At 32.9% G+C, this 15248-nt stretch overlaps 2 protein-coding genes across 10 annotated transcripts in view; one reads left to right on the plus strand and one right to left on the minus strand.

Annotated features, from left to right (window-relative positions):
• The window catches only part of LOC127840808 (uncharacterized), a 251389-nt gene that overhangs the window by 166119 nt on the left and 70022 nt on the right, over positions 1-15248 (minus strand). The window lies entirely within an intron of this gene.
• The window catches only part of LOC127840806 (CAP-Gly domain-containing linker protein 1-like), a 52952-nt gene that overhangs the window by 19354 nt on the left and 18350 nt on the right, over positions 1-15248 (plus strand). For 5 of the 9 annotated variants that reach the window (XM_052369226.1, XM_052369220.1, XM_052369218.1 and 2 more), the window contains exons 2-5: positions 5699-5836; positions 5967-6098; positions 6882-6967; positions 7783-8026. In XM_052369226.1, the coding sequence (XP_052225186.1) occupies positions 5699-5836; positions 5967-6098; positions 6882-6967; positions 7783-8026 (600 nt within the window). Of the gene's footprint in view, positions 1-2002; positions 2068-5698; positions 5837-5966; positions 6099-6881; positions 6968-7782; positions 8027-15248 lie in introns of all 9 variants that reach the window. The other 4 variants (XM_052369222.1, XM_052369225.1, XM_052369223.1 and 1 more) reach the window with 3 other exon arrangements.

Consider the following 15248-nt stretch of genomic DNA (forward strand, 5'->3'; position numbering starts at 1 on the left):
CAGTTTCCGCCCAAAGTTTGTTGCACAATCGGTTTAATATTTTGCATAACGAAAACAAGTCGCGGTTCATTGTAGATTGTAAGATACCTGTGTTTGCATCCCATATGTGTATGCGGAGGTAACCACATTTCATTTGTCATAGAAGTAACATTACACACTGTTAAGCTTGCGGGTGAAGTTACCCGAAACTTGCCATGTCTACCTGATGCACTAGACGCGTCAATTAATCAAGTCTCACATCCAACGCAAATCTTTAAAGAACAAATAAATCACGGGACTAATAAAACTTTTTAGCGATGTTCATACATACTCCCTTTTCTAAAAGAAATTGTTAAAAAAGGTAAAAATGTTGTTCCGTCTTGCTGTTTTAAACGTCAACTTCAACATAAATTAATGTTTCCTGAAGTATTAATAATCATCGTAGAGCCCAAAATACAGATAATAATTCAGCTGTTAAGCGCTGTTGAAGGATATAGTGTTGACGTCAACTGCACTTTATAGTTATTTGAATTTTATCGAATCGTATACGTGTTTTAACCGGTGCGCGACTAAACAAACTTAATTTTAATCAACATTTATAGAAAAAAAAGCATGTATTATTTGCAAAAAAGTGGTCGACATTAACTAAAACATTTTCTTGTCAATTGTTCAATTTCAATTGACTCTTTTACATATCACAATAATGTAGCAATTGATGTAGGGGCATTTAAAATTAAACAGCCAATCCTTTTGCACAACAATCATATTTATGTTTAAACACTTTTAAACACAACTGACTTAATGCATAGAAACGGTTCGTCAAGATTAAGTCATGTATGGTTGCCCAATGCTATCAATGGTAAATCAACAATTATAGTATCTGGTCGCCCGACAATGTAATTTCATGGTGTACCAACAATGATTTCCATAGACAACATACATTGCATACAAATTATGCATACGTCGACACAATGCCAACTTAAAAACACAGTTCATCTAGTTTTCGAGATATACATCATTCTGTACTATGTTACTTCAAAAACAAACCTTACTATTTGATACTAGACCACAATGTTAACTTATAACAATATAATTGTTGTTTTTGTGCGATGTGTTTTCAAATAAAATAGATATATAAAGTACAAACATCTTTCAATTATCATGCAGAACACCATCACATTTGAGAAATGTAATAAATGTTTTTCTTCAAACACTAAACTTTAAAATACCATAAGAAATATGTGAAATGTATACAATATGTCAAGTAAAATGATACACATGATATGTGAGTTATATTTTTATTCTTTATGTAGCCATTTTGTTTAAAAATAAGATGCATGTTTTAGTCTTCATTAATTTGACCTAGCACAAAAGAATAAATTAAAGACTCATTTTCCTTAGGTCGAATATGCCTTCACATTTGCATCAGCCGTAAAGATCTCCAAAATTAAATGGAAGATATCAGCCAATTTTAAAGTGAGCACTTAATCAATAACTCATTTTTATGTATCATTTCATAAGTATTCTTTTAGATCTTTTGAGACATATTCGTTGGTTCAATCTGAAGCTTTAAGTGTAACAACTTATCAGTTTAAACTACTGAGCTCATTTGAGTATTTATAACAAACATCAGCTTTTTATATGATATCTTACCCCGTATAGACGTCTCAATAATAACTCGAAGCTTTTACCAGCGATGATATCGCGACAGTCAGAAGAAAATGAGTAACATTAAGTAAGTACAACGCAACGAAACATTAAATAAATTCAAACATTAATAATACATCTTCCTTTAATTACCCGTTAGCAATATGCAATTTGTTTACAACCAACCGAATGTCCAAGTTTTCAATATTTGTATATTTTTTTAATATAATATTTTTATAAACTAATTTACTTTAGAAAGCTCTAAATTTGAAAATGAACAACTGTGTAATCGCAAACTTTGAAACACTAAATGTTTGAAGCAATAAATCAAATTTTTATCTATTAATTGTACAAATTCAAATTGTTTATTTTGCAGAAATGTCACTTCGGAAAGCAAGCACAGCTATAACACTATGAAAACATTAACTTTCATCTGACGCAGTAAGTGGCTTTAACAATTGACAAATATTTTTTCAACAGCTCTTTATCTATACATAAACATGTAAGACAGGTTGTTGTTAATGAATAAAATATACTATAAGAACTTTATCTAAACCACTTTTAATTACAGTAGATATGCGTTTCTTATCGAGTTTATTAAATGACATAATTTTTGAGAATTACAACTTTAAAATAATAGTGACCTATCTAGCATATTACCACTAATGTGGGATACTTCATTTACAAAGCAAATATCTGTTTGAATAACGGGATTCCCGTTGTTGGTGCTGTCGATGCAGTTATGCAATAAAAGTTACAATCCTCATGTATACAGCTAAGAAATCCAGCTCTTAACATGTAAACTGTATATCTCAGATATCCACCTTAACTATCTGCTGATTCGTCGCGTCTGCAGTAGTTCCGTTGTTTTAGGTTTGAAGAAATGAGCTATTGTAAAGAATAATCATATCAGAATAATTTAACTCCAGAAACAGTATCAAAATATGTTTTTTAACCCACGCTAGTATTTTATTTACGGAACGTGACAAGTTGCATGTACAAGTCAGTACAAAACATACCACATTACATGAAACATAAACATTACACAAACTTTGGTTTGTGATTGAGAATAAGATTCCGACTCAATAGCTTGAGAATGCACATCTGGTTTTCATTTAATGATTTGAAACCTCATTGAGATTATGTGATGGAACTTGATAAATGCATACCAAATAGCACCAACAATCATATGGAATAGCATATTTGCTTTGTAGGTTAGGTTCAACAAAATGGTCAATGTCACTTTAAAGTAACTTATAAAATGAATTATAATAACGTGAAAGGCATTTGTATATTATGTTTAAATGTGTAGATAAATCAACATTTTCTCACATCAAGACCTTGCTTGAGATATTATAGTATCCCACTGAATACCTTCAGACCTAATTGAGATGCTGTGCTAAAACTTCATACGACGACATTGTAATATACCTCATAATGAGACCCCGCTTTAGATAGCATGTTAGATTTCCATTTAGTAATTTCAGACTATGTTGAAATAAAGTTATGACTCTGTATCAACATAAAAATTGATATTTAAATTGGAATAGAATGTTCATTTTATAAACACACTATTCTTAGTGTGTTTATAAAATGTGGTTAATATCGCTTTATAGCTCTCCATTTAACAATCGAGAACAATTTTTGAATGTAAACAAGTGAATATCTAATTGCACAATCACGCTTTTGATTTTTTTGTTTGGTATTGTTCATAAAAGGCGATATATTACTGTCTGTCCAAGAAACCAAATGCAAAAAAAATGCGCAATCTGTTGTCGAAATCAAGGTTCTAAAATTAGATATTTTAAAGGTTATGTATAATTAAAGGTCATTACTTTAATAATGAAATGTGATATTGTGGTTAAAGCCTCATAATAAAACAAGGTAGTGAATGTATATGACGGCTAAACGTGTAAGTATTATATGCTTAAATGAAAAAATCTAATGATTTAATGGAGAACATATTGTGATACTCTAATGTAATTTAAATGTGAAAACGATATCCCGAAAACTCGCATTACATCAATGCGTGATAGTGTGATAATAATGTACATGCTAACAACATAAACTAAGAACTTGCTTTGGGTTGTAATGGCCGAGTTCAGTGTTAATAAGCATGCGTTTTCTGCTCATAAACATTCACAGCGAATTAAGATACATGGAAAAATTACTTGCGAATATACCCATTATTGAGACATAATAAAGACAGGGATTATGTTTGGTCGAGGTCATTATCACCATTATTATTTAATTATCTAAAAATCTCATTTCGTTTGTTGTTTGTTTAAGATATGGTCTTCTTAGAAAGTACTTTTCGAAATGAAATCGTTAACCTCTTCTTGTTTGGCCTTATTGTCCGCGCATTTGACATATTGACCATATTGAACACATATGAGTGTATATGTGGCATGGCTGAAGTTGATTTGTTGTCTCTATTATGAAAGATAACTGACATTTACTCGTGAGAATGATACCTTCATAAATCATAATGAAATAATACTAATGATAAATAATAAATAATTAAACAAGTTTCTTGAATACACAAACTTTGTACCATGTAGGGATATATCTATTTACAGCCATGTCAGTGCTGACTTTTGTCGTTTAAACACGCAAACAAACAAGATTGTGAAAATCAAAGTATAAGGGAACACGAGATAATATAGTGCAAACGTTTAATAAAAAATTCGTTTACTTCATAATTGCAGGGGTAAACTTGCTATTTCGCTGTTTAAAAATTCATTAGTTATGTTTATAGTTAAATTTCTTAGAATGACGGGCAGTGGAAGGTTGACCTTTAAATATTGAACCATCTAGTTCTATACGTGCCGAATGTAGTTACTTTATCCCTTGTATTTATCAATACTGGTATGTGATGTCTTTATTGATCATTGTGGTTGTTGTCATGCCATTATATCTAATGTAACAGTTTCAATGTGCAATTGGACAATTATTATAATTAAAATGACCGTTGTTAAAAAATATGAAGTTGTATATGATCGCATTAGTAACGGTAGAGATATAAATATACATCTAGTACATCCTAAACAAATTATTGGAAACCGACATCCGAAAAATAAAACATTTGCAAACAAGTATTATATTGAAAACATATGAACGATTTGGAGACCCGTTACCCATGATCTGCGTCTTTATGTTTTACACTTTGGACGAAATTTAAACCAGGATTCAAGGGACGTGTGTCACGTATTAAAGTTCGTCATTAAATGCTTAATATTGATAAATATAAACATTTGATGTAACAAGATGCAGTAAAAACAAACAAGAATAAAATGTATAAATAAATAAATAAGTAAGCCTCAACTTGGCTCAAACCACTGACCCCTGGAGTAAAAGTCAATCACATAGACCACTTGGCCATCCGTGCTCATACATTGACTGGTGTATTTTATTCTTATATACAAGCAATCCTCGTAGTATCACAAAATATAACGACAACAACAGAACTCTTCAAATTTTTCAATCGTTTCGCGTTGCAACGCTTTATAATTTTCAGTTTCGTCAAAAGAAGCATATAATGGATATTTTAGAGCATGGTTAATGTTCAGTATTACGGTTTTCTCACAAATATCATAAATGCACCGAAAATTTGTGAATCTTAAATAATTTTATAATTTTGTCAGTTTACAAACACGTGAAAAGGTCCCTTTAATTTCAACGCCAAAGCCATTTTGTATTTTAAACAGTCCACAAAGCGATAGAAGTTATTGTGAATATGTTGACGTTATTTATGTTTATGTCCTATTTATAATATTATTTAATACTTTCCTGTTTGAATTTATAGCAAATAAGCTCCATCAGCCTATTTATAAAAAAGCAAAAGCCAGACCTACCGGCGTTGAAGCAAAAACTACTATATTACAACTGCTAATTTAGCTAAAACAATTGAACCCTTAGCACCAGTACTGCATCGTAACGAGCACATCGTGATATACCACAGGGGTAGTAAGAAGCAGATGCATTATGAGCTCTGAATAATGTATAATAATGTATAACACAAATACATTTAAGATGCCAATATAACTATGTATTGATATATTATGTACTTCAGGGCGGAAGCAATGACGAGGTTGACAATGTGAGCAATAGTATGGATGTTCAAACATTGTACGGCGTTCAAACTGGGATTGCATTATATCTGAAAGATGCGTGTAAATGCTTGGCTGACTTTCAAGATCTTTTGACTGAGGCAAGAATTATCAAAATCAAAAATAAATCAACATGGCTTTACATTTTCTTTTTGATCATATTTGAATATAGCTTTCGTCATGCGTATGCATCGTTGTTTTTCTTGTGTATCATTATGTTATACTTTTAAGGTTCGTTTGTTGGCTAACGAGGCACGGGCGTTACAAATGGAAACGGGTACCATGATGACACGAGCTGCAATCACAATTAATCATATAACGGAAACAATGATTCCACTGGTTTATAAAGGAATCGAATCACAGGTTGAAAAGTATAATGTTTTGATTGGTTTAAGTTTATATTACAAACAAATACAATACAATTATTGTTCTATCTATCTATCTATCTATCTATCTATCTATCTATCTATCTATCTATCTATCTATCTATCTATCTATCTATCTATCTATCTATGTATCTATGTATCTATCTATCTATCTATCTATCTATCTATCTATCTATCTATCTATCTATCTATCTATCTATCTATCTATCTATCTATCCATCTATCCATCTATCCATCTATCTATCTATCTATCTATCTATCTATCTATCTATCTATCTATCTATCTATCTATCTATCTATCTATCTATCTTTCTATTCACAAAGGTGAATGTGTTATCAATTAATATGTGATATTTATGTAATATGTGATATATGTTACGGAAACTCACACGGGAGCAGTTGTTTCGATTGAACTATACACATTTGCTTCGTCATCAACTATTTCGGTCACTGATTATATCGTTAAAATTTAATTATCATATTCAATTAACAAATTTTAACTGATAAATTAAGGTCGAAGATTTCGAATTATTTTCAATAGTATTATGTTTCAAATTGATGCCTTTTAACGGTATCCACAATTGTTAACCAATCCATACAAATAACCATTGATAAAAATAATTCCTATGAGCATTCGAAAATTAATTAGCAAAGATTGAATGTCGTTAAAAACTAGAACTTTCAATAAATTGATTGGTTTATTACTGGAACATAATCATCTTTTTTTGTTATTCACAATTGGACTGTTTCTTGTTTTAAGGACATACATCTTTTAGGAAAGGCTTTCGATCAAGTGATCGAACATGCAAAATCGATGAGTACCAAACCGAAGGAGACTGCCGACAGGTATAACATTGTATTGAGATCAGGATAATGCCATCATTCCACAAAATAAAACTTTCCGCAATACTGATAACGCTGGATAAAGTGCAATGTTCGTTGTTAAATCGCTTTCTATTCGAGAAGTCTTTGACTGATTAATGAATGTTAATATTATGTATTTGCAATGTGTGGGCAGTTATATATCAAAGGAAAAAGTATAAAAAATATATTGACCGCGAATAGCCGATAAAATGAAAAAAAATATCGTACGAAAATTTTGAGGCGCGATTTAAGTATAGTACTTAAATAACACTCAATTCTCGCGAACATACCCCAGCAATAAGTGTTCATACACGTACATATCATAAGTTTTGTATATGCATGAAAGGCATTTCTTACTGATATGTAATTTGTTTTAAGTCATTGTAAAGCAGCCGTTTTCAAATATTCTGACTCGTTATTGAATCTTGAAAATTCCAAATGTTTCACTACAAAATGAACACAATTTTGACAATCGTAATAAATCTTTAACTGTAATAATTAGATACTATGTTGGATTGGTGGTGTATGTGGAGTTGGGGAATTACAGAACTGGAACAAAAAACAGCATTTGCAATGACACATGTGAAAGGAATTGTGTATGTTAGTGTGTTCAGAAATGTAAAATAATATGTTATGTACGGCGATTATGAACTGTTAGAAAAACTAATTATGGTCACGTTGAATTATTTGTTAATAATAAAATTCGTTCAAGACCCGCAAAAAAGTGTTTTGCTATTTACCATTTACATTCTAAGAACTTCCACAATTTTACTGCATTTGTTAATTTTCATAAAAAGATATATCCGGCTTCAACAGAAAGTTACTGATCAAATAAAAGAAGTTGAGGCTAGACATGAAATGGAGCAGCAGGAGTATTCACACAATCAAAAGAAAGTATGCAATGAAGAGGAATTAACAAAACAGGCCGAAATTAAACAAAAGAAGCTCAATACAATGAAGCAAAGTCTAGATGATGAGATGACGATTCTTAAAGACCAGTTACTGCACGAAAGAGACGAGGTAAACTCCGATCTTAAATCAGTAAGTAAAATTTCGTATTTCAAGAAATAGGTTATAAAGATATCGATAAAATTAAGAAATAAGTGATAATATTCGTAATATTACTATATAAAAGCAAAAAAAACAGAAGTAAAATTTATTTTAACAGTCCCAAAACACCAAAAACACCACGAGTCGCCCAAATTTTAACAATAAAACACCCAGTTTAATCGCATTTTTAGTAAATGTAAAAAGAGAGTTAGAATAAATGCTACACAGTTTGTGTTCTAGTCAAAATATTGGATGCATGCCCGCTTTAAACAAAAGTATGAGTTAACTCGTTATGAGTTCATAATGTATTATTAGGCCTGGTAACTTCATTTAAATAGTTTCGATATGATTGTTGTATTAATTCTAAACACAATCGAAGAAGCTGGAATATAAACACGAGTCGACTACAAATATCTTATTTTGTAATCGCACACACAATTGTAAAATAATGATGCCACATTCAAAGTTTGTACGAGAATGTTGGTTTATTACCAGTCATCTTTACTACAAAAAACATAGTGATGTTTAGAGATTGCTTGTGTTCTAGAGTTATATTGATGAAAATTTGTTAAGCTTTATAACATCTAACTGGCCACAACTCATAAACAGAGGGTTTAATATACAAAATTGTTCGTCAGGGTCTGTAGATTTCAGAACAAGATGTCGTTTTTCTGGAAAGTGCTGGAGGGCTTAGAAATCCATGATGGCGTCCAAGATGGCCGCCGTTTTATGATTCAATTACTAATAAAGATGAATTGAATACGTCTATTCAACACCTATATGTACTGACTTTAATATCTGATAGAAGTAATCCATTGATATAGGGCTTCTACCAAACAGATCACCAAGGTCACCAAAGGCCAAGGTCATTTCATAGTCAAAATGGAAAAATAAACGAAAATTTGAGTATTGACATATCATTTTCTTTTTTAATTCAAATGCTTTACATTTGCTGTGTTAACTAACATCTTTATTATATAGCCACATTTACAAGCTTCATTTTAAACAAAAGTAAATGCCTAAAATTGTGTTGGTAACCATGGTAACCAAGACTATATACGCTATTTGGACATTTTCCTGGTTTGTGGAAAGTCATTTGGCATTATAACCACCATCAAGTTTAATAAGTTTGCTTCTAATCTTTAATTAATACTTTAAGACTTATCAAGGCAAATGTAAAGAACAGCTATGCAGTGTTCCATGTATCATATTTATTAAACAATCAAATCTAACCAGGTATTAGGGCTTGATACAGACTCATAAACGTTATTTACAAATGTTGTAAATTATGAGGTTTTACATTTTATTTACTTAATACAAATGATGCAAATTACAAAATATGTTTTCAAGTTACAAACACTGAAAAACAACTCCTGTAAACCAGGAAGTGACTGACTGTCAAACTTCCTACTTGATGCTTTCGGAAGTCGTGGAATCCTCGTTGACTCGGCTTGCGCACTGCTGACCAACATGCTTGTCATCGCATGAGTCGTCCTTTTACCATCAACTGTTCGCTCATTTAGATTCCAGTTATCAGCAACTGCCACTACAAGCTTCCCCCTTTGGTCTCTTGGTAGTATATTGTCTGGTACAATACCACCAGAGTCTGTTATTATGTGTGATGCAATGTTCTGTTGGGCTGCTAATGTCAAGAATAACCGAAGAATAACTGGATATGAGATGGAATAAACAAGAGAGTACATATCTTCAATCAGATGGCGGCTGTCAAACTCGTTGTTGAGGTGTATCCCTAAGCCCAGGTGTTTAGGGGATGGGTTTTACGTGACAAGTGTAGTTAGGTCACAAGCAACAGCTAGACATCTTGTAATGGTCTTCTCAGAAGCTTCCTTGTAGCATTTTTGTCATGTAACCAACACGCTACCTTGTAAAGAAGAGGCTCCACAAACTGCTTCTGATCTGACAATTTGATTTTTTCTGGAGCGTAAAAGAAGTCATCAAATTTAGGATTATTCTCTATAATTCGTCTTCTCAAAATACCCATCGCCTTATGAACTACAGCTTCATCTGTGTCGTCCTCTGACTCTGGTAGTTCATCGTATGAACACTCATTGTCATCTTGAATGACCTGTTCCATCTCCTTTGACTTTCTGACAGCATCATTAATAGTCAAACTAGACGAACAAACTAGGTCAGGCTTTTCGTGCTGATGAATAAAGGATACCTCTGGCCATAATTTTTCAAACAACTTTTTCAAATTGAAACTTTTATAAGAGTTTGCATCATTTGAACATCCTTTTGATTCAGCAATTTCAACAAAACATTTGTTTAATGTAGGAAAGAAGAACACCTTTTTTTAACAACAATAGAATGCTCAAATTCATTTTTAATTATCTCATCAATTATTGTGTATGAAATTGTTTGGTTTTCAGAAGTGGCCTTATTGGGTGTCAGCCCGGAAATTGCATAAGTATTACACTGGTAGTATTTAGTCAAACAACCTTTTTTCTATGATATCGAGCCTCAATGGCTACAAGATAACCATTTGGAACACTTGCCAATCTGTCAATGGCTACATCATTTATTGCAGTAGCAATATCTTCACTTTGCGATAAATAGAGTTAGAGTCTGAATATATAGAAGTTTCAACTAGGCCAAACACAACAAAATGTGTGTTTCGGGTAACCCGACCCTACCTACGATTTTGGTCCCGACCCTACTTTTTTTTCGTCTTGTAAAAAAAAAAGATCTCTGAAAAAATAGTGCCCGAAAATAACCGCGCATGTGCCACTTCCGCTATCGTTATCAATCATCCGATTTGACGCCCGGCAATTTCGATTGCACACTATAATCCAGCGTAGAATTTCATAAATGTCCAAGGATACGCATAGTATTGACGATTTTGACAGACACGCTCCATTATCCGCAAAGAGTCGCTTTCGCACATTTTAATCCCTTTTGTTGAAACATCGCTGTCTACACAATAGGTCAGTAGAACCGCTAAGCGTGTTTTTTAATGGACCGGAACTTATTTCATACTCGACCTCGACATCATTAGAACTAATGTTCTGAGCAAGTTTAATGATCATTGGACAAAACGATATGTATTTTTAAGTGTTTACATGGTTTCCCAGACGCAAAAGAAGAAAAACCAGACCGGAATCATTTACAAACTCAGCCGAGATATCATTAAAAATGTACTGATTGAAATTAATGATGATTGTCTTCTAGCGCGTCCACAATATTTCACTATAGCCTCGAACAGCTGCCTCACCTCCTTGTTTCACTATAGCCACATAAGAAAACTGCCCTACCCAACGGCGGCCATGTTTTTAATAGGACAATGGCCATTTTCAAACTATGCTGATATATCATTTGAAAAAAAAGGTTCTATGCAAGTCTAATAATGATTGTGCAAAACATCAGACTTCTAGAGGTTTGACTATACCCATGTTATAACAGCTGCTACCCCCCTCCCGCATACAACCAGACAAAAATCGTTTGCAAACACTCTGCTGATATATCATAAAAACACATGTTTTGGGTACGCTTCATGAAGATTGTGTACCACATGTTTCTTCTAGAGTTTTCACAGGCCCTTTTTTTAATCTGACCTAGTGGCGTTATCCGAAATATCATTGCTACAAATGTGCTGAAAAAGTTTCGTGAAAATTTAGCAATCCATGTGTGCTCTGAAGTGTTAATACGGTACATGATAACGAACAGACGACGCACACAATATTGTTACAAAAGGTCTTCGTGAGCAATGTGTACTCAGATAAGATAAAATCATTGTGCACACACCAGCAGTGAAAACAAACAGCTTGGCGAAGAAATCAGAACATGCTATCAGAAGAAATCACTTGATGGGGATAATTGTCTTTACATTTGTGCAGAGTTAAGATTTCCCACACTTAATGATAATATCCTTGTTTTTGGAGAGCTTTTCAAACAAACTTCTCACAGGCGGCCAAATTGTTTTACCGCCGAGGATTAGTTTTATGACATTTATCACATTTTTTTTGTCTGACTCAGGAATTAATTTCAAGCAAGGATGTATTTGGACACAACTTAAAATATAAGTCGGGTGAAATTACAGCAACATTTGCCGAACAGCGCCAACGAGCAGAAGCACACTTTTGGATCTACCTTTAATCCGATTCCAAACACACTTGGAAAAAATGATTTAGAAGAACACGTTCCTGAAAAAAAAAACGCATTGTGATCGGTAGAATAACGAACAATTTGCTATAATTAATTGCATAGATAGAATTATACAAGCGATTGCGCTAGAAGCCTTAAGAGTTAATCGATTAAGTACACACGCAAAAATAAGTAAACATATATATCGCACCAAGCGCTTTTGAACAAACACATTTTTTTTCTTCAAACAAAATTCGTTTCAATGAAATAAAAGACACTTTGTTTTATAAGAACTCATTATAGTTTAGCAAGACTCTTTTTTCAAACGTTCTGTACTGTGACACGGGTATCATCGAAGTTGCAAACTGTGACCTATTTCGGCTTGTATCAGCAAGCTACGACTTATTTTAGCTTGGGTTATCAAGCAGTAGAGGGCTATAAGTAAGCTATCTTCACCCTCGAATATAAACGAGTTCACTCGAATTAAGATTTACTATTCGAATACAGTATTACTATGGGGAAAGAAACACACGCGACAGAATTGCAGATTATTATGTTCATGTATATATGTTTTTTTCAGATTGAAGTCGAAGATCTGGGCAAAATTGTGCAACAATTTAATTTGTCAACCAAGTTTTACAAGCAATGCAGTTAACCGCCCTATAATAATTTTTAAACTGAGCACTGTTAGATTACAAGATAAAGGCGTTAGTTTCTGTCCACTCGAACAAATGTAGCTGATAATTTGTTCCGATTAGTGCAGATTAACTGAGGACTCTCCATATCACGTATGATAAATATCTTCTCATCTTTGTTTACTTGTCAGGATTACGTTACCCACCGACGGTTTTGATCTTAAAGTGAGTAAGATATATCTGTAAGTATCGACTGTTTGGGAACAATATCTTAGTTGAGAACATGGATGTGTAGAATCTTGCAGAAATAAACCACTTTGTAGCATCTATTGACATCAATGTCAAGCATGTTTATACTTGGAGATTAATCTCCCAATATTAGTATTGTGCCTTATTCATGATTAAATTACATGTGCTGATATATATGTATGGACTGTCTCATTTAAAACAAATATGCACAGTTTTTGCAAGCATAATATAATAAGCGCACAGGTTATCAGATAATTTGCAAGTAGAATTTTACAAGGTTTATTTAAAAACACGTTCAGGTTAAAAGTGGCTGTATGCATTATTTCATTAATGTGAAATTAAAGTCAATATATATGCCCATTAAACTCTTAACAATTGTTCCATGATTTGGAATTGGGTTAAAACTAATCAAGTTTAAACTTCATGATCGTTATACGTGATGCATTTTACGTACATACACTACAGCCATGACTTACATACCCTCTCACCACTTTGAAACAGCAAACAAAATTGTGTCTTGAACATCATACACTTCATGTTATTGCCATATTTCAAGTTTCAATTCAATCGCTTGAAAAATATGGAAAAAGATCACTTCACAAACGGAGAAAATTGTATACCTTTGCCATAATAGATTCACTATCAAGGCTAAATAACTCAAGAACGTGTGGATCATGGCTCATGAAAAAGTGTTTTGCACATCTTCACTTTAAAGGGGACTACATATTCCAAGTTTCGATTCAATAGCTTGACAAATGAAGTCGCTCAAAATACTTAAAACATTTGATTCGGACAAACAAACAAACCCATCATCCGACCAACCAATCGACCGACCGCCCAACAGCGTGACTCCTGCATAACTCCCTGTCAATCTTCGATGTATAATTATGTCAACCTGTTGTTGTTGTTTTTTTTTCTTTTTATAATTAGCAATTAAAAGCCCACATATAGATCTATGAAATTGACACAATATATGGTCAACGTACCGCTTATAAGACTTTTTAATAGTGTTATTTGTGTTTGTTGTTATACATCAACCACTATTTTTTCATAATTTTGTTTTTCTAAATGCTTTTCAGTAGATAAAAGTGGCCTGGTATACGTATACAACTAAAACATGAAACCCGGTTGACGACGACCCCTATTGGTACATACGAGCTTGACACAAGATTGTCACTGCACAGTTTATATTTTGTGTCATATATATATATATATATATATATATATATATATATATATATATATATATGTATATATATATATATATAATGTAGTGATACTAATGTGAGCATGTTATATACAAAATGTTTATTATTGCTTCAAACAGGACAATTGTGAATCGAATTACGTGTCAATGTTTTTTGAACAGTTTTAATGACAGTTATGAAGGGGGTTTATTCCGCCTGTCTGAAAACTGGAAGGGGGTTTGTTCCGCTATGAAAGGGTGTTTCTTCCGTTTATGCAAAATGTGAAAGGGGGTTTCTTCCGCTATGCTGTTTTTAGGTAAGGGTGTTTCTTCCGAGGGGGGTTTATTCCGGGATTCGTTTTGACAACACCCAACACTTATTCCAGTTTCGTCTGGATTTTTTGTTGCACCAGTATACAGTACAATAACTGTTTCAATAGTGACTTATGTAAACGTCCGTAACTATAAATATACATTGTGTTTGATTTGCAATTAATTTTGAGGAAATGTCATATTCCAAATCATTCGCTATATCATTCTGCTAAAATTTACCACGGAACATTAAACGGAAATTTAATGCACGCACGCTTTCCATGCGTTTGACGTGACGTTGTTCATGTAGGGAATGTAGGGAATAATTTGCGCGCGCTTTTCTCGAGAGAAAAGATTAAAACACACTGTACATTTACAGTTTGTTTGAAGAATGTGATAACGTCGAGTAAAAATTAAATAGGGTAGAATGTTTCGGATTACAAATTTAATTATGCGCATTTGAGAATTCAACAAGAAACGGAATATGGTCGAATTTCTAGGACGCGCATACTTCGGTACGATGTTTTTTTCCGGATATTCCCATTGCAAAAGCATGTGAGCCATCGCAAAGACCAGAAAAAAATACCTACCCTACCAATTTTTTTTTCAGCCGTTTCCCGAAACACACATTTTTTTGTTTGGCCTTAGGGACCAACTTCTGCTAAAACCTCTTGATGTATTGTCTCAATGACGGCTGCACTTTTCGCCACAAATGAAGCACTATGATTTC

Source organism: Dreissena polymorpha, chromosome 8 (assembly GCF_020536995.1).
Source record: "Dreissena polymorpha isolate Duluth1 chromosome 8, UMN_Dpol_1.0, whole genome shotgun sequence".
NCBI classification, from domain to species: Eukaryota; Metazoa; Mollusca; class Bivalvia; order Myida; family Dreissenidae; genus Dreissena; species Dreissena polymorpha.